Source organism: Uloborus diversus, chromosome 5, assembly GCF_026930045.1.
Source record: "Uloborus diversus isolate 005 chromosome 5, Udiv.v.3.1, whole genome shotgun sequence".
Classification (NCBI taxonomy): Eukaryota; Metazoa; Arthropoda; class Arachnida; order Araneae; family Uloboridae; genus Uloborus; species Uloborus diversus.
This window is the reverse complement of record NC_072735.1, coordinates 92,076,045-92,102,564: the sequence shown is the minus strand read 5'-3', so window position 1 is coordinate 92,102,564 and position 26,520 is coordinate 92,076,045. Positions and strand designations below refer to the sequence as shown.

The 26,520-nt window shown below is 31.5% G+C and overlaps 2 protein-coding genes across 2 annotated transcripts in view; one reads left to right on the top strand and one right to left on the bottom strand.

Annotated features, from left to right (window-relative positions):
* Positions 1-26,520, top strand: part of LOC129223346 (guanine nucleotide-binding protein G(q) subunit alpha) — a 200,617-nt gene that overhangs the window by 111,553 nt on the left and 62,544 nt on the right. The gene's annotated exons all lie outside the window — the stretch shown is intronic.
* LOC129223347 (procathepsin L-like) overlaps positions 1,890-26,520 on the bottom strand; it is a 35,307-nt gene continuing 10,676 nt past the window's right edge. Inside the window, exons 3-8 of the mRNA XM_054857918.1 lie at positions 21,570-21,709; positions 20,347-20,535; positions 13,868-14,059; positions 11,942-12,107; positions 5,644-5,752; positions 1,890-2,096 (exon numbers count right to left, since the gene is read on the bottom strand). Of these exons, the coding sequence (XP_054713893.1) occupies positions 1,997-2,096; positions 5,644-5,752; positions 11,942-12,107; positions 13,868-14,059; positions 20,347-20,535; positions 21,570-21,709 (896 nt within the window). The 3' untranslated portion in view covers positions 1,890-1,996. The remainder of the gene's footprint in view (positions 2,097-5,643; positions 5,753-11,941; positions 12,108-13,867; positions 14,060-20,346; positions 20,536-21,569; positions 21,710-26,520) is intronic.

Genomic DNA, 26,520 nt, shown 5'->3' with positions numbered 1-26,520 from the left:
AGTAAGGAATTTTTCAAATAGGTGCAGTGGTTCCGTAGATTACCTCGAACATATAAACACACAAAAATCCGCCCTCTCTCTTTATAATATTAGTATAGATTTCATTTTTCATTTTTGTCAATTTTAATGAAGTTAATTTAGCATTAGCTGTTAAACTCATTTCTCTTTTGTTAGCTACTTTTACACAATTATATGATTCAGAAATAAAAAAAAAAATGCATTAGTTGGTGCAGTCTTTTTTTTTCCTGACCAACGTTTAATATTTAACTATAGGCACTTTTAGTATGATTTAAAATTGTTACATTACTACTAATAAAAATGAACATAAAATAAAAAAGAAATATTATAATACTTTGCTGTATTAATACATCATGAAAATATAGTGCATAACTTTTTGTTTATTTTTAATAATAAATGAACAATATTATTATGATCATACATAATTTTTATATTGAAAATAGTTTTTGAAAAAATAAATATCAAAAGTATCATGATATTTTCAAAATAAATATAGGATATATATCAGCGAACTCTGGCCACAACATTCTATTTTTTTAGGACATCGATTAAATTATTTTTTTATTAAATATTAGCTGCATTTTTTGAAAGGTGCTACTACTTTATTATTTGTGTTTGTATTTCATTAGATGAAAGTCATATTTTGTTTCTAGAAATCAGTTCAACCTGTAACGAGAGGTGCGGTCTCATAGACCGCTCGAAATTTCATCCCACCACCCTTATTTTATTTTCAGTCCATTTGAATGGTTTTTGTCCCAAATAGCTTTTGGTTTCATGACCTTGAACACCTCCCATGCTTATCAGAATATTTTGGAGAGTACTGCTGGTTTAAATTTCATTGTATTCTTTTCAAGTGGTCTGTGATACCGCACCTCCCCTTCAGTGTTACAACTTTCGACAGTAGTAGACATGGCTCTTAACATGGAAATAGGTTCATTTGTTTTATCCGTGTTATGCGGAAGAGATGCAAAATGTTCTAGATGAGGTTGAGAGTTGTTTGAAATGGGAACAAAAGTTAGTAATGATGTTCTAGGGACAACGAGGGCTGAAAATATGGCGTAAAATACTAGAATTTAAAGGGCTGTCATAAATTTCCTGTAATGTGATATAAACAATTTTTTGGTATTAAAATGTTCTGTATGTATTCAGAAACCAAAATAAAATCAATAATTGATAATAGATTCACTTTTATTACGAGTAGTAAATTATATACTGCAACATATGATTTCTTTCCGAAAAGGCTCTGGTAAAATTTCCTCAGAAAAAGCATATTTCAATTTAAAATTCAAAAAACGTTTTTTTTCTTTGGTAAAAAAAGTGCAAAAACCATTTAAAGGAAATCGCAGGAATGTATCTTAATTACACGATTTTTAAAAAATTTGAAAGTAGAGCGGTCTCTGAAACCTCACCTCCCGTTATGTATCACTTTTTCACCTCCCCCGTTATGGGTTAAAATGTTATGTTTGACATAATTTGCAGTTTTAGCTAATTAAGATAATACTGATTAGATGCTAGAAGATACATGTTTGCAATAGACTTTCAGAATTAAGCTTACTTTCTCTGATGGTGAAAAATCCCATTGAGCATAAGTAATGAAAATTTTGGTTCAACTATTTAGTGAATTCCTTTCTTAAACCAATCATTTTATTCCATTTGAAATAAGTCTGTTTCAAATTAAAAAATAAGAAAAACATTAGCTTCCCAATTTTCTTCTACCCTTTATTTGCTAGTTAAGTTTTTTTTTTTTCTCCTTCCTTGTGAGGAGCTGGAAAAATAGGAGAGAAACTTAGCGTTCTTAAAAATCTTTCAATGAATTAACTCCAAATAGATACAGAGGAGTGCAAAATGCTTGAAAAAATAATTTACAACCCTTGTAAAAGCATGAAGACTTTATTAAACATATATGTAAATAGCACAGAACTCCCAGTTCTAATATAAAAGTAATATAAATGCAAAAGAAGTTTTTGGTCAAAAAAAATCACACCAACGGATAGCTGGCACTCGTCGCAATGCCACACTGATTGTCTTTGTTTCTTGACATCCGGATGTATCCTTCTTCGCCCCAAGATGTGCCCCAACTGAAAAAATATGTTGCATCATGTAAGACAAATAATTAAAATATGAATGAAGTACAAATTCGCCGTTTTAGCTTGTTTCAGATTTTTTCCTCTGAATTTTTGATCATTCAATACGAACAACATTCATTTTGCAAAATTTACAGGGTGTTTGTAATGGAATGGCAAAAATCAATTATCATAAAAGTCATAAAAAAATTGAAAATACAGTAAAATCCCTCTAATGCGGACACTAACAGGACAATTTTTTTGTCTGCAATACAGAGGTGTCCGCAGGACAGGGGTTTAATAATGTTATTTGCATTGGAACTGGGGAATTAAAAATTGTCCGCATAAGAGGGGTGTCCGTTAGGAGGGGTTTCACTGTAATTGACGAGGACTGAACAAAAAATGATATTATAAAGAGCCACGAAAAATATTGTTTATGTAAAGGGTTCATTTTGAGAATAAATAACAACAAAACAGAGAATATTATCCTATTTCCTGAAACTTTAATGGACTCCTTTTCTTTTTACTTTCAATGTTTAAATCTACAACCCTAATATTTTTGTGAATAATGAAGAATTTTCTACGTTTTCTTTGAACAAATTTGAAGAAAGATTGAAAATGGTGACAAAAATTTGAAAATGCGACTTTGAGAAACAGGTGTCACTCTTTGGCACGTAAGTGCAATGTAGATTTTCTGTAGACAATTTAGCTCCTTCATGCACATGTTGAGTGTTGCACCTTCATGCACATGTTGAGTGTTGCAAAATTAGGTGAGAAGTATTCTGATTGGGCTAGTTTTTGCAGTGGATGATGAACTAAAATTTTATTGCTTGCTTATCTTTGAGAGACTTAAAATCTTGGCAAAAATTGGGAAAAGTAGCCTTTATTTTCAGGATGACTCAAATAATCTGCTTTTAAAGCAAAAAACGTTTAAAAGCAATACAAACTGAAATTAAGACAAAAGAAATTGGGACTATGATGTACAAACTTAATGAAGTTTTAAGATCCGACAAAAAAAATGTAAGCAGTCAAAAATAACTTCCCTTTACGAAAATTTATTCTCTGTAAGAATTTTTTTTTGTAGTACTAATAATTAATTTTATCAAAACATTAACTGTTATAATCTACCCATTATGCACTATGTCAGAAAAAGGAAATACCAACTATTCTTGAGAAGGTTGGAAAAGGAACTTCCGATAGCTCGAACTAACAATCATTCGAAGGTTTTAGCCGGTCCCTTGGGACTTCCAAGTTATTGTGAGTTCACTGTATTTGAAATTCTTACACTCTAAGTTTTACTGTATTTTTAATATTAATCCATGCATATTATTTTAACAAAAGGACAGTCCAGACTTAATTTCTTATTTCACCCAGATATTGTCCACTTAACCATTTTTTTTCGATGGATTTATCTAGCTTTACTTGGTCAGCCTACAATAAATTCATCAATTGCAAACATTCTTAAATGCATTTATTGTAAATGCCACAGAAGTTTTGAACAGGATTGGACTATCTGATTTTGACCTTTGAGACAACAATTTTTTAATTTTTCTTTTTAGACAATTGAAAGTGGCTGCCATAATTTCCTGAAAATAAATGAATAAAACTGATGGTCTCAAAGAATTCCAACTAGCCTCAAAGGTTGAATTTTTTGAATTGGACGAATTAAATTTCCCCAATTTTTTCCGATTTGTATTTCAAATTCAATAAGTGAGTACTCTGATTTAAGATTTATACATTATCTTTTACCTTGACATTCTCTAACTCTACAACTAAATTCCCTTTGTATGAATGACCACTGTAGCAAAAAAAGAATAAATCAAAACATTCCATCATTTAAATTGAAGCTGAAAACTGAGAAATTTGGTTAATAGCCAGTGGGCGGTAGACTCAGTTATTAGTGGCCACTTTTTAAAGTTAGTAGCCACTTTTTAAAACTGCAACTATGTTCCAAATTTTTATTAATAATGAAAAAAGTATCATCAGAATATCGCTCACATGCAAGAAAGGTGACACAACCAAAAAGCATAAAATTTTACAGAAGAGACAAAAAAAAATAAAAAATAAATAAATAAATAAAAAAAATAAAATAAATAAATCTTTTAGTACAGTGCAAAACGAGGAAAAAGTTCAGTTTTAGAGCAGTAAATCATTTTGCAAACCATAGGGACCTTTATGATGTTTTTCCTGTAGTAAGCAATACCTCAAACTGTTATATATTTTTAAATAAATCGCAAAATGTGTGTTTTGAGCTGTGTTACTTTTTTTGTGCATGAGCGATACATTAAACATTGTTTCTGTAACCTGCCATACCCAACTATTTATGAGCATGTCCTAGAAGATGTATGCAAAATGCTTTTAGTTTTTAAATATGACTAGTGAAATACATTAAAAATGAATTTGTGTTAAACATACACTTCATAACAATGAATCTATGATATCCAGAATAAAATATATAAAATTGTTCATACTTGTAGCATCGCAATAGACCACTATAGTATTATTAACTGATATTTGTTGAATAAGATTGATCATTTAAAATGTTCCTTAGCTCATTCTCTTTTTCTCCTCCCACCCATTTGCGCAAAATTATTAGTATTTTCCTGTGTATTAACCGCAGGCAGCCTATAATCCCCAAGTCCTAAAATCTGCCTGAAGAAAAAAACAATTTAAAAAAAATAAAGTTTGAATTTAACATATCATTTAAGCAACTACACTAAAAATGTGAAAAGGTAATTACTTTGACAGCATAATCAAAATTGATCTGAAATATTATCTAAAATATGATTTCTTCTTGAAATCATAATTCTAGTATGCTAGTTACTTAAAAAACAGTCAAGACGAAGAAGCAAACAGTCTAATCTTGTGCAAATGGCTCCTAATTCACTGTATTCTTGTTTATTTTACATTGCCTGAATCGGGTAAAAGGAACATTCAAGCAATGTAAAATAACCAACATACAGGCAGGCAGCGAGAAGGAACATGCAAGCTTTGTAAAATGGCGTACAGTCTCTATCGGTAAATCCTACTGTAAATATTGAGGCTCAATAAGAAAAAAAAAATCACAGATAATCTGCGGCAGCGTATAATCCGCACCTCATGAACTTTGCCTTTTTTAACAGATTATCCGCAAGAAAATACCATAGTGCTTTTCAAATAACAATAAAATTAAAATATTGATAACATCAATAATTAAACATAGGCTTACAGAACACTACCATCCCAAGGCAGGTGGCATGTGCAGGGTTCAAAGTGCAAACACTGCTGCAGCTGAATTTCTCCCCCTAGCAGTGGGGAAAAGAAATACATTGGGGTAGCTCGGAACAGGGGGGAGGGGAACCTGGTTCGATTGGGAATGCAAGTACAGTGACTAAGCAAGAGTGGCGACCGGGATGGCGATCAATAACACATTTTTTGATCGATGACGCATTTTTTAATTGCCACTTTTGCAACTTTAATCACCATGTGGCGAGTGGTGACTGCTAAGTTTCAGCTTTAATTCAAATCAGTTACATACAAAATAACAAAAAAAGAATGTATAAGCATTCATCAAAATATTAACCTGTTTTTCACAATCCAGTAATCTTCACCACGATCAGAAGTCCCATAACCAACGACTAGTACTCCGTGGTCAAGGGTCTCATTGTTACATTCCATTTCATCGTAAACGCCTGAAAAAGAAAGAAGAAATGCCTTCAGTATAACACTTACGTACCGAGCTTTTTCAAAAGAAAGGATTTATAGTTTCATTTTTGCATCTTAAGTTTAAAGTACATATTATCTCATAATTTAAGATATAAAATTAAGGACTTCGAGCCAGAAATTCAAAACATTTAACAGCAGTTAATGACTACTATGAATTGCACACCTTAAATTTAGCTTTTGATATCTTATGAAGGAAAATTGAAACTGGAAACAAACAAAACAATGGGAAATGTTTACAGCAAGAAAACTGGCACATAACAGTAAAAAAGTGGAAATCTCTTTTATCAATTAAAATGAAATTAAAAAGTTAATGAATCTAATTTAATAACCAAAATACGTTTACAAAATTCAAATAATGCTATAAAAATTAGAGTTCAGTCATAACAAACTTCCAACTGATATCTTTTTCTTTCTTGTTCAAAAATTTATTTCTTCGCTAAAAATTTTGCTTCATTCAAAAACCTTCTGCAACACTTATTTAACTCTTTTCAACTTGTTCTACAGCAGAATGACATGTTTTTTTAGGCCATTTTAGCATGATTGAGCATATTGTTAGAAAGCTCTACTTTTCAAGCACCCTGCTGCTACAACAATAATTAAATTTAAAATTCAAATTTTAAAATACCCCTCACCCTCTTTCTTTAGTTTATTTAAGAAGTATTTAAAAATTATTTTGCTTTAAAAACAAGAAATAAATAAAAATAAATAAGGGCTCATTTCTTTGTAAATAAGTACTCTCAAAAACTAAATGATTTGTACCTAACTTGTAACAAACCTTAAGTTCCCATAAATAAAGTCAATTCAATCCAGAATATATGTACATAACTTCCAGCCATCAAAATAATTGAAATGTCAGAAACGTGCAAAAAAAATTGAAATCTCAAACATGGCAAGCGAATTTTTTGCAAATCGAAGTTTGAAATGTCAGTATGTTTCAAAAAAAAAAAGTTTTAATCTGTAAGAAACATTAAATTTTCATCATTCATATCATGAAAATAACAGAATTTTTTTTAAAAAAAGCACTTTTCACAATGCACTCAAAAGGATAAAATAAGTTTTCTGGGTCAGAAAGGACAGTTTCAGTATTTCTGTAGTTTTCAATTATTCCAAGAAAATGACACTACAAATGAAGAAAAGTGTGGTTCAAGTCATGTACAGAATTTTTTTTAATCATTATCTAGCTTTCAATTATAGATTTGAGTGTTGAAACATGCATATTTTTCTTAACGGGAAAGTTTGGTTTAAAATGACTTGAGCCACACTTTTCTTCGTTTGTGGTGTCATTTTTTTGGAATAATTGAAAACTACAGAAATACTGAAACTGTACTTTCTGACACAGAAAAGTTATTTTATCCATTTGAGTGCATTATGAAAAGTGCTTATTATTTTTTAAAAATTCTGTTATTTTATTCTTTTCAGTGTAAATGTATTTCAGAAATAGAATAATGTTACCATCACAGAATTTCACCTTATTTTTTCACATAAATGCTCCATACTAAAAGAAAACGAATCCTATTATATGTAAAGTAAGACAAAACAACGTTAGAAGAAGCACAAATTTGCAACGTTGTTTTGTCTTACTTTACTGTTCAGCACAAAGGTATTTATTTACCCTATTATATGTGTCTAAAACTTGAAACAATTGACCCTAAAAATTTATCTTTGTTCCTCTCTAAGATTTATTTGTGTGCTAAATTAATTAGAACCATTTAAATATTAAAAGGTTTCCCCAAACTATTTCGTTTCACAGCATACAAGTTACTAGAGATAAACATCTTAATATGTCTCTTTACTAAGCCCCGTTATCGATTATTGGCATAGATGAGGCAAGGTTTCACTCGAAAGGCGTCTTATCTTGATATAGAGACACATATCAAGTGAAGCCTTGGATGAGGATAAAAATCGTGATAAAGCCATTGAGAAGGAATAGATGGAGAGAGTGCAACCCTACTATCCCGATACGGCAACAGTACCATGTGACTTAGGGAGCAATTTCGAGTTGACCGTAACCGCTGAAGAAGTTTTCATTAGCTGAAGCCATGCATAACAACCTTTAACTGTAGAAGGGAAAAATTAGATTTATAGTAATAGTGCAGTATTCTAGCATTGTAAACTGTGAGAAGAAAGCCACACCAGGAGGTCCAGTAACTTTTCCCCAGCATGTACGAAATTTTTTTCTTCTAAATAAAGAAAAAATAACATTTATATGCATTCAACGAGTACATATTCCACAGTTGCCTATAATTTTTAAATTTTTGTATTTATTTTATCTATAAAAGTTATAAAACATTGTATATCTTGAGTGCAAATAACATTTTAGTTCCATAAAAACACTTTTTACTTAACTAGTAATTATTTTAACGGCTCTTAAGCATTTTGTGTACATTTGCTTTGTTGTCGAGTATCTTCTCGCCAAGCTCCTGTGAACAGCAGATGCGCAAGAATAAAGATTTGCTATTTTTATGTTTCAATTTAAATACTAGCATGCCTGCGTATGGAATCATTTCAAAACATTGATTACAATACATACGAATCCATAAATTTTCAGTCAATAACTGAACACTTTAAACTATTTGTACATGCCCGTCATTTCAGGAAATAAACATCAAAATACATGAAAAATGCAATTACATTATATTTTAAAATCCGGCAAGAAGTGGAGAGAGGGAATTTGAATGATAGGCCCCTGTATTTGTATCCGTTATTTATTTATTATTATGCGGTAAAGGAGTTGGAGCCAGAGTTGCTCTGATTTGTAGCCCCGACTTCATAATAAGCACCGTCGCGTCGTCTGAAATATATTTAACGCCAAAAGAGCGATTAGGTGCCAAAACGCGACAACTTCCCAGCCAAAAAAGTCACCTGGCCTGGGAAACATTGGATCCCAAGCTTATTTCACTGAGACATTTGCTATGGCTCCCTCCATTAGTATTCCTTCTCAATGGATAAAGCAATGATATTGAATAAATTTCATGCTTGCTCCAGAGAAGCCTTGATTCAAAATTTTCATTATGATCACTATTAACATTACTGTTGCAAGGCAACGATATTTTAGAACAATGGGCTTAATTATTTAAACACTTAATGGGGAAATTACATGAAATTTGCTATTTTCCATCCTAAACAAAATAATAATTGTATTTCAGAATTTTAATTTTTTAGCGTTAAGTTGTATTTTAATATTAAGCAAATCATTTAGTGAAATCCAGAATCTCTAAGTGATCTAGTTGCTGAAATATATGCAAAACCAGGCTTCAGATTACTCCGTGACAATCAGGCCCAAGTATAATAAAAATGGTTAATAAAGCACAATTTTGCAGAATGAAAGTCATTAAAACTCTCGGAAGAGAAGTAATTAACAGCAAAGCATGAGTTAAAAAAAATTTTCCAAAAAAATAAATAATAATAAATAAAAATAAAATATAATTTTTACTAATAATAAAGCTGAAAGCCTGTGTCTCTGGATGTCTGTTAATCTCATAGCGCCTAGACCGTTCAACAGATTTTCATGATATTCGGCACAGAATTAGTTTGCAAAATAGGGGTGAGCACTAGGGTGGGCCGAAATAAGCCGAAAATTTTTTTTTTTCGAAATCAATTTTTGGATAGCGCGCAAAAGTTGCGTAGTGAGCTAGTTAGCTCTCACAAAAAATTTCGTAGATATTAAAAAATATCTAGCCGGCGCTATTTGACACTGAAAAACCGAAAAAAAAAAGAGAAAAATGAATTTTTGTCGAAATTATTTTAAAAGAACTAAATTTCAAATATTTTGCTGGAATGCACCGAAAATGTTATATAATGAGCCAGTTCGATCCCATAAAATGTTTCATTGATTTTAAGGAGCATTTAACCGCTTCTTTCCGACATCAAAAATTGGAGAAAAATGAAAAAATATTGAATTTCTTTAAAAAACCAATGTGAAAATTATTTTGCAAAATTAAATCATAGACTAATTAATTAAATAACGCCATTAATCATAGTAATTATTATCACGCAATAGTATCATACATTTTCGAGAACTACATATGTAGATAATAAAATTTTAAAAAAGAAATCTTCAAATTTGATTTATAATACCTCATGCATAATGAATATTATTTTTTGGAATAATATTGTCCCTTGTTATCAAAGATGGAAGTTCTTTCCTAGCTTGAAGTTTAGCACGAATGTATCCATCTCGTGCAGTTTCACCACAAACTTTTATTGCAGCTTCGGGTATTAGTTTCACACAACGTTTCACAGCTTGCGGTGTGACAGGGAAATTTCTCGAAAGTAAACTCTGTAGAATGTTCTTTGCACATTTCTTTCCATTGTTGGTCTTTTAGATGCATTGTAAGAGGTGGCTCTGTTACAACACAGTTTGCCCAATCAACTAAATCAACATAATCAACGGCTTCAAAATTGAGTTTAGGACGCTCAAGAATCGTACACCATCCGAGCTCTTCGTCTTCTTATTTCTAGAGTTCAGAATGCGCCTAACAGCTAATTCCCGAATGTATTTTCTTGAGTCAAACAACATTGTCAACAGTAGCTGTTCAGAATGAGCGAAATATGCATTACTTGACCGAGAACTTTGAAAATTATCTCCTTAACGTTGTCTGGAAACTGCCTTGCAAGAGAAATCATTTTCCAAAAATGTTGGGCGCGGTACTGGCAGTTCGGTCTCATTTTCATTTCAAACCACATTGGAGCATAAACTAAAATTACATACTTTACAAGCATTGTAAGGTTTTCTGATGGATTTGGAGTGCCTATATAGAAGCGTAACAAACGGTTTGTAGTTGTCAGCCATCGCGCATGACTGACTGAGTTTGCCTGGGCTACTGTCAGCCACGCTTGAAGGACAACTACCATCTTTTACGGAAAGACAGATTCTATACAAATATTGTTGTTCAGTACTTAAATTTTTTTATATCTTCCATATCCAAAACCAAAAGATTGCAGTCAGTTTTATCAAATTTGACCACCGGATTTTTTTCACAATCTCTAAGAAGTTGTTCGATAGCTCCAGAATATGAATGTGGCCACTTAGTGCAACCGTCCAATTCCAGTATAAGATGCCTCAGTGGCAACTCATTGTGGACATTGGACAATAGAGAGGACCCCTTTAATTGCTTAATTCCCAGCTGTGGAGGTGTAAAAATACAGCATTTCTTGTCGGGGGGTTTTGTCTCTTAAGTGGGTCATAAAGTCGAGAGGAAGAAATGGCTTGAGAAAAAGAATACTTGCGTTCAATTCATTAATCAGTTTAAAGAACTTCAGAGGATTAACATTTTTTAATACTCAAGAGCTCTATTTGTCAAATATATATAAAATAGTTATAAAATAATCTTAGGAATAATAAAAGTAGTTGAGCGCCGTTTATTATCCAGGAGAAACAATTGGAACCGAAGATTAAAAAATTAGCATCTTATGTAACTATTTTTTATTTGAGTGTGTGCATTTTTTAAAATTGGCGTACAAATGTCGCATAAAATTGATTGAATTTTCACTGTTTTTTTCTAAGTAACGTATTGCGTAACATTTCAGTACTTACTTATTTCAAAACTACTTTTAATTTTTTTTTTTTTCATTTTTCCAATGTTTCAGTCTTAAAGGAGCGTAGCTAAATATTCTACGAAATGTATAAAAAGTCTTTGAGGATTTCAACTAATTCACTGACAGATACTTCTAATGTTTGCTGAAAATAGCTTCAAACTTTTATTTTCGACCCCCCCCCCTTTTTTTCTTTTTTTTTTGAAAAAAGTGCATTTTTGTCCTTTTTTTTCAGTTTTTCGAGGTCAAATAGCGTCGGCTAAATATTAAACAAATTTATCGAAATTTTTTATGGGTAATAACGGGCCCATATAGCAACTTTTCCGCACTATCCAAAAACAGATTTCCAAAAAAAGTTTTTTCGGCCCACCCTAGTGAGCACCTCAAAGGGATTTTTTGAAAATTCGATTTTGTCCCTTTTCTATTCCAATTTTAAGAAAATTTTACTGAGCAAATTATAACATAGACGAATAAATTACCAAGTTAGAATCAGGCCAAAATTAGTTCCATTCAAAGCTTGAGTATGTTTATGCATACTCAAACTGGATCATGCTCAAAGTTATTACCCTGTACCTGCCTCTAACTTTTTGTGTGAAACTAATTTTAAATCAAGGTCTCACCTGTTTTGTAAAACTGGAATGTTTCATGACTGGCATCTATGGCAACGGACACAGGTCCAACAGAAGCAACAGCTTCCATCAGTTTTGTTTCATCACCAGATGGTATGTCTATGAAACCAGTATCGGTGGCACCTCTGTCTTGTTTCTTGTAGTGACATCGTCCTTGCTAGAATATATAAGTACGTATTAATACCACAAATAAAACTTAAGGAAATGGAACCTAATAACACTATTGTAAAAAATTACATGGACTAAAAAAGTTAACTTTATGAGATTCTAAAAAAAATTAAGATGACTTTTTCAGTCTGTATCTGCCACACAATTTCTTTTTATATGTCATCAGGGTCCATATAAGAAAACATGTATGATAGGCAAGACTTAAACCACACATTGTATTCAATCAGGAATTCAATCTGAATAAACATTCAGCTTGGATATTGGTACCTGAAGAAGCACTGGCTTCAATAAAATTCAAAGTTTTATTATACATGCTTTCTTTTCATGCACAGGTGGTAAATGACACCTTCTTCTTCTATATGGATGATAGAAAAACCAAATTTGCACTAAAAGCAAAATGCCAAGTGTTGGTCTTTTCTGTATTTTATACTGCGTGGATTATTGATTGTGTAAGATGTATTAAAACTTGACCGACAGGGGTGACCCACTTCCCTTAACCAACCCTATATCAAAACCTTATCACTGTGGGCAATGCAAGTGCAGACATTAATAGCACAGTGCCAAACAGCTCAAAAACCTACCTAGTATCCTTTGTAACATATTTGCTGTTGACTCATGAGGGATGGAAAGCGATAGAGGAGGGAAGTTCAAACAGACTCCTCATAAAATTATGATCTCTAAAAACAGACCTTTCCGAAAATGTACGTTTAAATATTGAACCCAGCAATAACCATCAGGAAATACCAGTTTCAAAGGAGATTTTTTTTTTTTTTTTGAGTTTGGAAAACATCTAAGATTTAAAGACAAGAAATGAGTGGTTTTAAGGGGCATAAAAAGGTTAGATGAAAATTAAAGAATTTTTAAACATTACACATTCTGGTTCCAAATCTCCAACAACTCAGCACCCTTTGAATATCATGCTCATCACAAGTGCTCCCTCCATCTTGGAACTATACATTCCCTAATGACAGTTGGTGACATCAAAGCATTTTTTGCTTGTATAAGAGCCATTGAAAAAAGCACATTTTTCTTAGATGAGAATCAGTAGTAGCAATTCGAGGGGGCAAGGTTTACATAAATAAATAATTTATTTATTTATTTATTGTATTTTCTAAATATAAGAAACCAAAACTAAAAATTATCAAAGAGCAGAAATGTCAAGAAATGTCAATATTCAGATCATAATTATTTGTTTTACTTTGTATATCTGTTTACGAAACATTATTTGGAAAAAGCAGTAACTTTTAGTTTATGTATTTATTGTTTAGATATTAGTAAATCAATTGTTTGACTTAAATAAGCCATCTTAATGAAATTTTTACCAAGTGTTTGTAACATCTCAAAATACTTTGGAGTATAAATGAGGTAAATCTAATTCAGTATTTATTCAGGTATTTTAAGTATTATTCAGGGAAAGTTACTGTGCACATAATTCATCAAAATCTAAAGAAAAAAGTCTGTTAAGCTGTTAGATTTATATCAATTACCACTCATTAAAGCTCTGAAAACCAGCCTTAACAAAATTTTGTAACATTTTTTCTTTCTCCTTTTTTTTTTGCTGCCGCTAAAAATACTATGGCTTTTTGTTGTCATTCCCCCCCCCCTTTACAGTACCAATATCTGGCCCTGATGAGAATCAAAATTAGAAATAAGGGAAAGTTAATTTTGGTTTGTAGCTAAACAACCATAACTAAAACAAAAGTTTTCCAGCAAAAAGTCTAAAATAACGAAAAGTGATGCATATATTACCTTGGCTTTATATGGGTATGACTCTTCAGAGTCGATGCCATGATTGTACTCTATGTATTCAAATGCTTGATCCATCAACCCGCCATTGCAACCTTCATTTCCATATTTTGTAGAACAATCTATGAGGTTTTGTTCGCTTAGGGACACCAATTTCCCTGTCTTACGAAAATGCTGGCCTTCCAGTGCACCAGTCTAGAAAAAAAAAGAGAGGTAAGTTTGCTTAGGCAATAAGTAGAAATCTTAGATAGGTAATTTTATTGTCAAAAAATAAATAAAACCATTTGCATAAGGTTTGTGTTTGTATTTTTGAGTTTCATTCAAAACATTATCATAAAAACAATTATTAGTTCTAAGGTATGCAGTCAACCCTCGTTTATCGCGGTTAATTCGTTCCAGACTTTACCACAATAACTGAATTTCTGTGAAGTAGGATTCTGTATATATTTTTCTGATTCGAGCGCATAAAACGTACTTGCGGCAATTGAATAGGTTTTTATCATAGTTAGAGCCCCCTAGACATGAAACAGCACCCTTCGCCACCATTACATTTGTATTACTTAATATATTGCACAAAATGGGAAAATTAGATTTGTTAGACGTAATAGATATCACATTGTTAATTATTGGTGAATAAACTACACACACACGCAGTTCTTACACACTACTACTAATGTATGAAAAAACCTCAACTTGTTCGATGAAGAATGAATTGCACGTTACTCACCGTAGATGTCCCCGTCTTCCTCTTCATTTACGTGAACAACTTAAAAAGCTAGTACATTACATAAAAAGTAGTCGAAAACTTTGTACTGCATAGTGAACAAAATATAACAATGTATATAAAGTACAAATTCAAAATGAAAAAAGGTTAAAAAACCAGCAAACAGCTGTTTCGGCACTCTAAAATACAAGTGCCATCATCAGTGCAATTAAAAACGATGACAGGTTCAACCCGACTAAAACACAGTCGAGGCGAACAATGGAATGAGAGACGAGTTGTAAAAGATATGAGAGCAGTACCGGAAACGATGACGTCAAGGTTGCGTCAGAACTACAGAGGACAGTTGCACTCCGGTGAAAACGTCACGGACAAAAAATAAATCAAATAACAGACTTCCAAACATTAGGAAAAGGGGGGAGTGCTAGACAAATCATTGACGATTAAATTAGAATTTTTCCATATGTAATATGACTCCCAAAAATCTAAATCATGAATGGATGAACACTCGTGAATAACTTTGGCGGAAGAAAAAATAAAATTATGGCCACAAGACCAACAATGTTGAGCAATAGAGGAGCGTTTGAGATCCTGTTTTTTGACGTCACTCGTCATAACAATATATTTACAACTACTGTTTTCCGTAAACCCTTTGCTGTTTCTCTCCCCCCCCCCCCACAAGTTATCCGTTCACCCCTCCTAAACAAAAATCGACTGCTTTCAGATCTTTTATTTACCGTGCTTTAGCCATTTGTTCAAATTCCAATCTACTTTCATCAGAACTGAATTACCTACGAAGTATTGCGATTGATCGGGGATTCACATCAGATATTATTGATACCATTTATAAGAAGCTATGTAGCTCAGCTAACAAAAATCAAACACTTGCTCCTGTGAACTATTCGAGTTCCGTTGTCTTACCCTTTTTTTCCTAAAATCAGTCTACAAATTGCCAAAATCTTAAAAAAGTTTCATTTTTCTGTCACTTTTTCTCCTGTTAATAAATTAAAATTTTCACAGCTTAAACACCCTGTTCAGAACCTTGACAAATGGGGCATTTATAGTGTTTCCCTGCCAGTGCAAATTGGCCTACATTGGGCAGACTCGACGATCCCTCAAATTCCGGATAAAAGAACACGAAAATTACGTCAAAAAACAGGATCTCAAACGCTCCTCTATTGCTCAACATTGTTGGTCTTGTGGCCATAATTTTATTTTTTCTTCCGCCAAAGTTATTCACGAGTGTTCGTCCATTCATGATTTAGATTTTTGGGAGTCATATTACATATGGAAAAATGCTAATTTAATCGTCAATGATTTGTCTAGCACTCCCCCTTTTCCTAATGTTTGGAAGTCTGTTATTTGATTTATTTTTTGTCCGTGACGTTTTCACCTGAGTGCAACTGTCCTCTGTAGTTCTGACGCAACCTTGACGTCATCGTTTCCGGTACTGCTCTCAAATCTTTTACAACTCGTCTCTCATTCCAATGTTCGCCTCGACTGCGTTTTAGTCGGGTTGAACCTGTCTTCGTTTTTAATTGCACTGATGATGGCACTTTTATTTTAGAGTGCCGAAACAGCTGTTTGCTGGTTTTTTAACCTTTTTTCATTTTGAATTTGTACTTTATATACGTTGTTATATTTTATTCAGCTAGTACATTGTTGAACACCATTTACAGATGTATTTATCTCCTAGTAATAATACAGTGATTTAAACTTTCCAGTTAGTGCTTAACGGTTAAAATGAGATAGAGATTCCCTACACTTTCTTCAGTGATTTTATACTTCCATTCCCTCAACTAGTACAACTAGCCCCACAGACCTTACTTAAAAGACATACTTTGTTACTCTTCTGTAGAAAAAAGTTTACATGAGCGCATAAAAAAGGCTAACTACTATATTTGAAAAGAAAAGAAAAAAACTAGAAAAAAACGCAATGTAGTGAAGCCGCGAAAGTCAAAGGTTGAAGTAGCGAGGGACGACTGTAAATACATTTATAAAAAAAGTCATACTCTTGAGTATATACAACTTAGATTTCCCATGTTCATACACTATGTTATTAAGCAGTAAAAATAACAAACAAAATATAATAAAAATAGAAAAGACTAAACAGTATTAAAAATTTGAAGTTAGTTTTAAAATTAATTTTTAATTATTATTAAAACTATTATATTAAATCAAACTTGTAAAAAAAAAGCATATATGTCAGCAAAAATCTTGGCAGAAATCTCATGTCAGAAACAATGGGTCCTTGGAAGATTGCAAGAAATTGCTAGTTAAATGAATTTAAAAAATGCAATGCAAACTAACTTCTTTGCAGAGTTTTGAAATCTGCAGAGAAGCTCTGCAAAATGTGGAGTAGTTGGCAATCCTTTTATTACATAAAAGCTTGTAAGTATGCAATTATTGAAATACATGCTCAACTAAACTAAAACATGAATAAAGATGGGTAGCTTTCCACAAAAATGAAAAATATATGATCAGTTTTTAAAAGAAAACAAATTGAATAAAACATTAATTTTGAAAAGAAAACAATTCAAAACATAAAAAAAAGAACATAAGATTTTTTTTTCCTGGTAATTAGCTGAAATTCCAAACTTCCGAAACAAAAATTGGGATCTGAAATTCAAGAGAGAGAGAGAGAAAAAGATGACTGAAGGGAGGAAAAAAAGGAAAAAAAAAACAATTTTTCATTTTTAAGGACTTGCTAAAATAAAGCACCTTGCCGAAATGATTAAGAACTTTAGTACAAAACTCAGCACTTTAAAGCATTTTCAAGGACCCGTGAGAACAGTCTTATATCAATGGTTGTCCTTAAATACCTACATTGTGTTTCATTCTAAGAAATCTTTCTTGGTGCAACCATCTTTGGCAAAGATTGTATCAAAATATTTGATATACTCGATACTTTAGGAAATATATTTTCAAACAATGGATTACAGCTACAATAATATAAGACAAGTTTCTAGCACTGTGTGAACATAATCACATGAGGAAAAAGGAGAAAAGGATTTATTCAGTAATCAGAAAATTTTTTTAATTTTCATCACTGGTTGTTGATAGTTTGTAAACGAGGATCATAAAATAAAATATGTTGGATCCTGTAATCAATATGAGCTTTTGCTAGGGCTTTTCCTAAACTTAAATAGGGTCAATTATTTGTTTTTTTCCTTCATATTTTAGTCATTGTTGAAAGGTTAATGCAGAAATCTAATTGCATATCAGTCGGGAGCGCAAGTGGACTCAAGTAAAATTTTCTGAAGACTTTAAATTTTCGGAAGATAACCCCACCCCCTCGTAAAAGCGCTTCAAATATGCATACAAAAATGGTTGAAAAAAAAACATTTAAATTTTTTTTTTTTAAACACGATTTTTTAGTTTTAGAATGTTGTCAGACTAAAACTTTTGGAAACGGCAACTCAAAATTTATGGAAATGTCGGATCACTAACACTCCTGATATTGGTGAAAGGAGCATGCAATCACTGACTTTCTGTTTTCAAAAGTTCTGCAATATGGCAGTAGGCACTTGCCTTTTCTTTACAATATTAAAGATCTTGTAAAAACATTCTTCAGCATTTACACTTTCAAAATCACGTAACACTTTACATCAGCTCTTTCCGCATGCTGCAAAGTATCTACCACAGGGTGGCTACAGAAACTGGAAAAAAAAGTTCCCTGACTTTTCCCTGATTAAGTTACCAAATTTCCCTGATTTACGTTACCTATGATACTTCTTTTCTTTGCCCTACCTGAAAAACATTGTATATTAAATAAAATGCAGTGTTTAAAACGGTTTAAGCTGTTAATAAAAACTATATATTTTGAAAAGATGCTCCTTTTTTTGGTAAAAATAGTGTATTAAATTATCGACAGAGAAATATTGTAGGAAATATAAAACAAATACTCTACTTCCAGGAACCAGTTAACATAAGAATTCTAAGAAATTACTAAAACCACTCTTAGAGACATATCTAATTGTGGTAAAACTAAAAAATTTAAATGGAGATAATCTTGAACTGAATTTTTAAGCAGTATAATTGTTGCTGCAAGAATTACAAGTGATAGTTAAAGTACAGAAGTAATGTAGTTTTACTTACGTAAATAATACTGCCCTGTGCAGGAAAACGGCAGTATCTGCAGAAATTAGTTTTCGAGACATTTGAAGAAATGTGTGGTGGATTCAGTACTAACAATTGGCAAATGTTGGAATTAGACGATTTTTTTGCACCTCTTTTTCAGCAAAAACCAAATAAGCGAGTATGTACAATAAAGATAACGTACAATACAAGACAAAAATGCAAAAAAAAAAAATAAATAAATAAATAAATAAAAAATATGCAGTTACTGCCCTTTACTTGCACACGGCAGAATCGATATATTTATGGAAAACAAATTGAAAATTTTCAACAATCAGTCATATTGAGCTATTCTCTAATCAAGAACTTAGGTTTTAATGAATACAGCATTTTAACTATTAAAAAATAATGAAAATATTTACTTAAGCACACAACTCAATTTCAAATGATTTCATTAGTTGTCGAAAAAAATCTTACATTACTTTAGTAACAAGCAACATTGGTATGCAAAAACAATTATTAATTTTAAAATGTACATGAAAATGGTTTTAAAATAACAGAGTTTTAAAGTCTGAAAAGGAAATACTCCATATAATCTGAAGTGACAGCAAGTAATACTATGGCAAAAAAACAAATTTGATTTTCAGTCAAAATTCAATTTTAGAAATTTAATTAAAATGCCAAGTGATAACTTTTAAGACTTTTTCAGCACTAATTTAAAAAACAAAGACGTTTTCTTGAAATTGTAATAACAGTATGCTAATGACTTCAAGACAATGAGTAAAGGCAAGGGACAAAGTCATCAATAACGGCTTCCTCTTTGCCTGTAGGGTTGTTTATTTTACGTAGCATGTATTTTACTTAGCCTAGAATGCGTGGAAGAAAAATTCAAGCTAGGTAAAATATAAACAACTTTATAGACACAGAAGCAATCTTAGGAAGCTCATCCTAAGATTGAATACTTTGACCCTGAGGAAAAAAGATGCACAAATATGCGGCACTGCATAATCGCACCTCATTAATTTTACTTTTTAAAAACAAACAACATGTGTAAAATTCGTAAGGAATCAAAGTACTTCATTTTACAAGGGAATTTTTTTTCTCATTTGTTCAATTTTCCCTGAATTTTTGTTATTTTTTCAAATTTCCCTGATTTTTCCTTGAGTGATGAAGTTCCCTGACTTTTCCCTGATCTCCCTGATCTGTCGCCACCCTGTACCACACACATTATCAAATCAAACACATAAGTATGTTTTCAAAAGTTACGGGAATAAAATTTTTCTTGAGATGTTGAAATTTTTACAGTACTATTTGAGACTAGAACAATGAAACAAAAACTCACTTGAGTCCTAGTTTTTTGATAGCCAGTTTATTTCTGTCATTGTTTTTTATCAGTACATTATAAAAACTACCATAGTTGGGGAGAAAATGTTTAGGAGAATTCAACTTAAAAGTTTCGGGGCTTCACCAAATGAAAAGGTGGCTTGAAACCAATTTACATTACATGTGCCAAGTTTTAACAATAAAAAACTATATATCTAAGGAGACTGTGCCCCCCCCCATTCCTCCTACAACTACAGCACAGCTAATTAACTATTCTAATAACTAAATCAGTAACCTGGAATAATGATTAAGATTTTAAAACATGCAATAAATAAATAGCTTTTCAGATTTTGTAACTTACAGCACTAAATGACCAGCAAGAGCCACATTGCCCTTGGTCTTTGACAGGCGTCACATATCCCTCTTGTCTCCAGTCAACAGAAGCAGGAGCATGGAGATTTGCAGGAGTCAAGAAAGTGGATCCATTTGATAAACTTTCTGCATAATTACGCTTGAAGCCATTAACAGTTGCGACAAATTCATGATGGAGCTGGGGGAAAAAATGAAAAGTGCTTGAAGACAAATATCACCCGAAACAGTAAAACAGTGCATGAAAGCAATGATGGTCCAATTTCAAAACTTTTCCTTTCTGTACATTTTCATTGTTACAGTTCACTGTAAGGAAATAACTTTCACTACAATTTGTTTCTATCAATCATATTATCATTCTCGTTTTGTTACTTTAACCTATTTTTGAACAATATTCTGCAAGAAGTAAACTTCAAAGTTTTTAAAAATGGTATTGAATTAGTATAATACACACACACACATATATATATATATATATATATATATATATATATATATATATATATATATATATACAGTAGAAGACCGTTATAACGCACACCTTGGGACCTGAGCTTTTGCGTTATACAGGTTTTTGCGTTATATAGATCATTTCACAAATTTTGAAACTAATATTCAGAATATATCTATCTATTAGCACTTCAGAATGAGTTTTATCTCCAGTGAGTATTAAAGCACCAATATTACAATTAGTTATTCACAAATAAATATGTCTCACAATCAAAATCCGGCACTTCTGCTAGCTTCATAGTTTGCATAACAGCTGCATTTTCAAGAGCCATCTGGTATTTTCTGTTTACTATGAGTACTTATTTTCAATTTAAAAGCTTTGAAATAAGATGGAAAGATGAAAAACTTTTAAAATTTAATTTGCCAAACAATTTTTATGTTTGAAAAGCAAAACAGAGGGATTTTTCAAACTTAAAAACCTATTGTTTTCTTCTGAAAAGTAGTGCGGTTTATAGAGAATTGCGTTATACAGGTCGGCGTTATAACGGTCTTCTACTGTATATATATACACATGCATACATACATATATATACAGGGTGTTTAATATTGAATGGGACAGAAAGCACAACAATAATTATTTCAATTTGAGAGCTCAATCAATGGATACAAAACTAGCACAATTTAAAGCTCTTAATATTTCTTCAACATGCTCTGAAAGACGGAACTGACGTGTAAAAAGAAGATAAAAAGCACAATTGTGCTTACCATGTCTCCAAATTTGTTCATATCAAGCTTGTAGGACTTTTTTCCTAGCTGAAACAATCTGTTATGATGAGCTATTTTATGCTTATTTTCTAGAAATACTTTCATCCTAAAAGCATCTTCCATCTCTTCATATAATTTATCTGCAATAAGAAAATAAAACTTATGGTCATATGATTATCATACCTCCATTCTACTCTGGAAAATAACAAATAAATAGATAATCATTTTATCAAAAAAGAGTATCTGAACATATTAAGGGTGACCCGATTAATTAGCAGTAATCAGCCACTTTGCTGATTATTTATAATAAGCCACTTTGCTGATTATTTATAATAAGCCAAGTTTCACTGATCAAACGGCAAAAAATAGTTTTAATTAAAATTAATTTGAGAATGCCTAGAACAAGAAATTGTGCTGAATGAATTCATAAACAACAAATAAAATTTTCTGCAACAAAAGGCATTATGTGCATGAAGATAGAAAAATTAATACATTAAAAGCAATACGTTCGCAAAAAAGATTACAGGCATGTGTGTCTGGGCAGCTACAAGGAACTTTTTCCAACAAAAATTGCCAAGCATATTTCTCAAAAGTAACAAGGTAATTTTAGTAAAATCAGCTTTTCGTGACGAGCAAGTTGACAAAGACTATAGAGAATTCAAATAATTAGAAAAATTAAAAATAATTCAAAACATAAAAAGCCATCAGTTTTTATTTTTTTCTAATTTCTTGTAGAAATTTATAATGTTGTCTGAAAAATAAATTTATTGAAAAAGAAATTAATACTTCAAGTTGGAGATAGTTTAATGAAATTTTCAAAAGAAGAGAAAAATATTTTTTTTTCTTCATTTTACTAGCACAGGTAATAAAGTCGCCAAAGATGCTGCAGCAACCGATGATAATTGGGGGGATAGGAGACACAGGGAAGCAAAGACAAAAAATATGGGAATTACTTTTAGATTTGTAAAAGAAAAATAATATAAGAGCACTGTGTGAGGAGAATGCTGCTGCACACAGTTTGGGAACCCCTGATTTAGAAGACTGATTTATTTTTTTAGCTTTTAAAAATATGCATTTAAATATACGATAGACAGAGACTCACTGGTGAAAGAACACTCAAATGCCTTTTTGAGAAACTCACAACATTGAACAAAATTAGCATTTAGCACATGCAGGGTTGGTATTTTGTCCACTTTTTTGTAAAAAGTCTGGGACGCCTTAAGAAACGGACAAAATGGACGAAATGAAAAATCAGCTGATTATCCATACATAAATTTATTTTTATGGTGTAATAATATTAGTATTTTTTCTAATACATTATATATTATGAATTAATCATTTAATTAAAAATAAGAATGATTGTTAACTTTAGAATTTAGAAAATCCAAAACAAATTTTAATTACACATTGGTGGAATTAATTTTAGATCATAACTTATTTAAAAGTAATAAGATTTAACAATGTGAGTAAGCTATTGGGCGTGATTACACTATAATATATTACAATAAAAGAAATTAAACTCAATGGAAAAGTCAAATGAAATGTTTGGTGACATACATAGAAATTGAAGATTTATAGACTAAAAACATTTTACTGTTTTTTTTTGAAGTTTTTATAGATGTCACCCCATAGTAATATATTTATGTTCTCTGCATGTCTTTAAGGATATGTTAATGTCATACAAATTACTACTTTAGTAGGGTTGCAGTACTCAGAACAGTGTACCAGAAGAGACTATAATGAGCAAGAGGATAGATAACTTTAAAATAGCCATTTATCTTCATTGGGGACTAATAAATTGACTCGGAACAGCCCAGCTGGGTTCAGAATCTGTTGCTGATCATCACATTTGTATTACAAGAACAGATTTCACTCCATGTCAACATTTCTTTTATTAATATACTAGTGGTACCCGTACGACTTTGCTCGTAATAGAAAAATTAAAAGGTCTTTTGGTTCGCCTGTATATTTACAAATAATGTATGGTGAATTTTCTCGCCAATTGGCTTGTGCCCATTTTATGGTTCCACATTATGATAATTTCGTAATTTACTCATCTATCTTATGATATATTTGTTCTTAAAATTGGAATAGAAAAAGAAGCACATCAAATTTTCGAAAAATCGCTTCGAGGTGCACACCCCCATGCTACAAACTAACTTTGTGCCAAATTTCATGAAAATCGGCCGAACGGTCTAGGCGCTATGCACGTCACAGACATCCTACAGACATCCTCCGGACAGAGAGACTTTCTGCTTTATTATTAGTAAAGATAGTAGTCCATCCTGCTCCCCCACTTTTTTTAAATATGATTTTTAATGTTTTTAGAGTCCAACCTTTAATAACTTTTTATATCTACTTTTAATTTTATAAATGCATTTATTGTGGACAATAAACCTCCACATCACAGATAAATATCTTAACATGTACAGCTGATGTGTTTGTTTTTATAAATGCTATTACATGCATTATAACTTATTAACACTTATTTGATCTATATACAAACTTACATAAACTTCAACAGATCTTATTTTTTTCATTTTCAGTTTAAAATATTTTTCAATCAATTGTTATATACATATTTATGTATGCTATTTTAAAATTAAAATATTACTTGAAAAGGAAGAATCTATATAATTACTTCTTATTTTCAATATTTTTATATACTATATTTATCATTTTCAAACTATCAAAAATTTTCAGTTTATCGAAAAAGTGGACAAAATGGAAAAAATGACATTTTGTCCAGTATGGGCTTTTTCCCGGGTGGACAAAATAGGACAACCCTGTGCACATGACAGAAAAAGCAATTTGAATTGCTAAATGTAATTATTTTTAAAAAAGGAGCGGGGGGGGGGGGGCTTATATGATTCTTTCAAGAGTTTCAATAGAAAAAAAAGGGCGACAACCCAGAGAATGAGCACCCAACCAGTGGACAAACAACATTTCTTTAGAAATAAATACCATTGAGCTGAAAAGGAAAAGATAATATTACAACATTAAATTGCAAAAATTGTCAGAGAACCCCTTTTTAAAACAAAAGAAAAGTGCTTATGGAAGAAAAGATGTCTGACCGAAGTTTTTTTGTTCGGATGTCTTTTCATCTACACTCGCTGACAAAATAGGCCAGTGCCAATAGCTTTGAAACTGACAAAAAGTCGAAAAAATTTAGAACAGGATAAAACCAGTTCGAAACGTAAGAAAATCTAAAAACATTAATAGGAAAAATAAATTACGGGCGAGCTGAGTTCTGGAAGGGGGGTGTAGGGGGTTTAAGGGGGGAAAAACGGTTTATCACGATTTCTGGAAAAATTAAGAGTCCTATCGAAAAAAACTAAATTGCAAAGTTGTTGGTAATAAAGATCTACAACTTTTGCATTTGCACTTTTTTTCTGTAACCTCAAAATATATGCGAAAAATTCAAAAAACCACCTTTTGGTTTTTTATTTTTATTTCCCACAAAAAAAAATTTTTTTCACTAAATTTAATGAAAAGTTACCTAATTATGTCCCAAATACACTGTAATTTTTTGGATTTAAAATATTTATTTTTTCTCCTTATTTTGATTTAATATTAAAAAAGCATCAGAATTTTCAATCAAAAAATCTCACGTCAAAATATCTGATTTTTTAAAAAAATCGGAGCAAGTGTTTTTTTGTTGGAATCTCTACTTTTTAATGGTATAAAAAACAATATACAATACTATGGAAACTTTTCGCAAAAAATGAAGAAAATCAAAAAAACTCGAATTTGAAAAAAAAAAAAATATCACTCCTATGTAAAATGTTAAGCTATTTATTAAAATTTGAACTTTAATTACACAAAAAAGGTATAGAACATTTATTTCGTTCAAAAAATACTTCATTCATTTTAACAAAACGCTTTATTATCTTGTTATTTTTCAATATTTAATCGTTAACTATAATCACATCCTTTACTTATCCATTAGTTTTCGCTTCTTTGATGGCTTTTCTTTATCATTATGCTCAACTATTGCTCTTGATTCCCGTAGATCTTCGAAATTTTCTAGACCATCATCATCTTCGTCTCCAATATTTTTTCCGGTCTGCATTAGTTCATCATCCCCAATTTCATCTAAATCATTAACTTCCTCGTAGGTTTTTACTTCCACATTGGCGCATTTTTCAGAACCGTGACAATTTGAACATAGATTCGTACACTTTAAACCATGTTTTCGGCATCCACATTTTAGACTGTTGCATCCAGTTTCACAGCTGCAACAAATAGTTTTCAGCAATATTTCCGGAATTAGTTCTTTTTCGGTCAATTTGGGCATAATGCCCGTGAGATGTTGTTTCCAGCCCCAATCTGTTGCTGTCAATTTATTACCGAGCCAAGTTTGAAGCTGATAATAAGACCTGTAACAATGTTGTTCTGCTGCGCTTTCTGTAGGTGGAAGATTTGCCAATACGAAAGATGATTTAATTCTTGCTAACTGATACTTTTGAAATCTTAATTGATTTAATGTTATACTTTCATGATTACATTTATAAATAGATTTGATTAATTGCAAGCCATTTTTAACAATATCTTCCTTGTTTGCATCTTTTTTATAAAAAATATCGGCAACATTTGACACATTTTTACTGTCTAATAATGAGTTTACGATGGTTTTCTTTCCTTTTCCGGCAAATCCAGATGTTGCATCGCAACCAGAAAAACAATGCAGAAATGCAACGATATTTTTGCAGGACTCATATTTGAAACTGTTGGACGTGAAAAATTGATTTTTTACATTTCCTGAACCTGGTTTGAGAAAATATATGTTATAATTATTTGAATTCAACTGATTCAAAAGGACCAAAAGATCAATATCTTGACCAACAACTACGATTGTTTTATTAGTATCTCTGGCAATTTCAATTGATGCATTAACTATGTCAGCATCAGCATCTTCTTCTGCTTGTTTTGCAGGAAAATCCCCGTGACT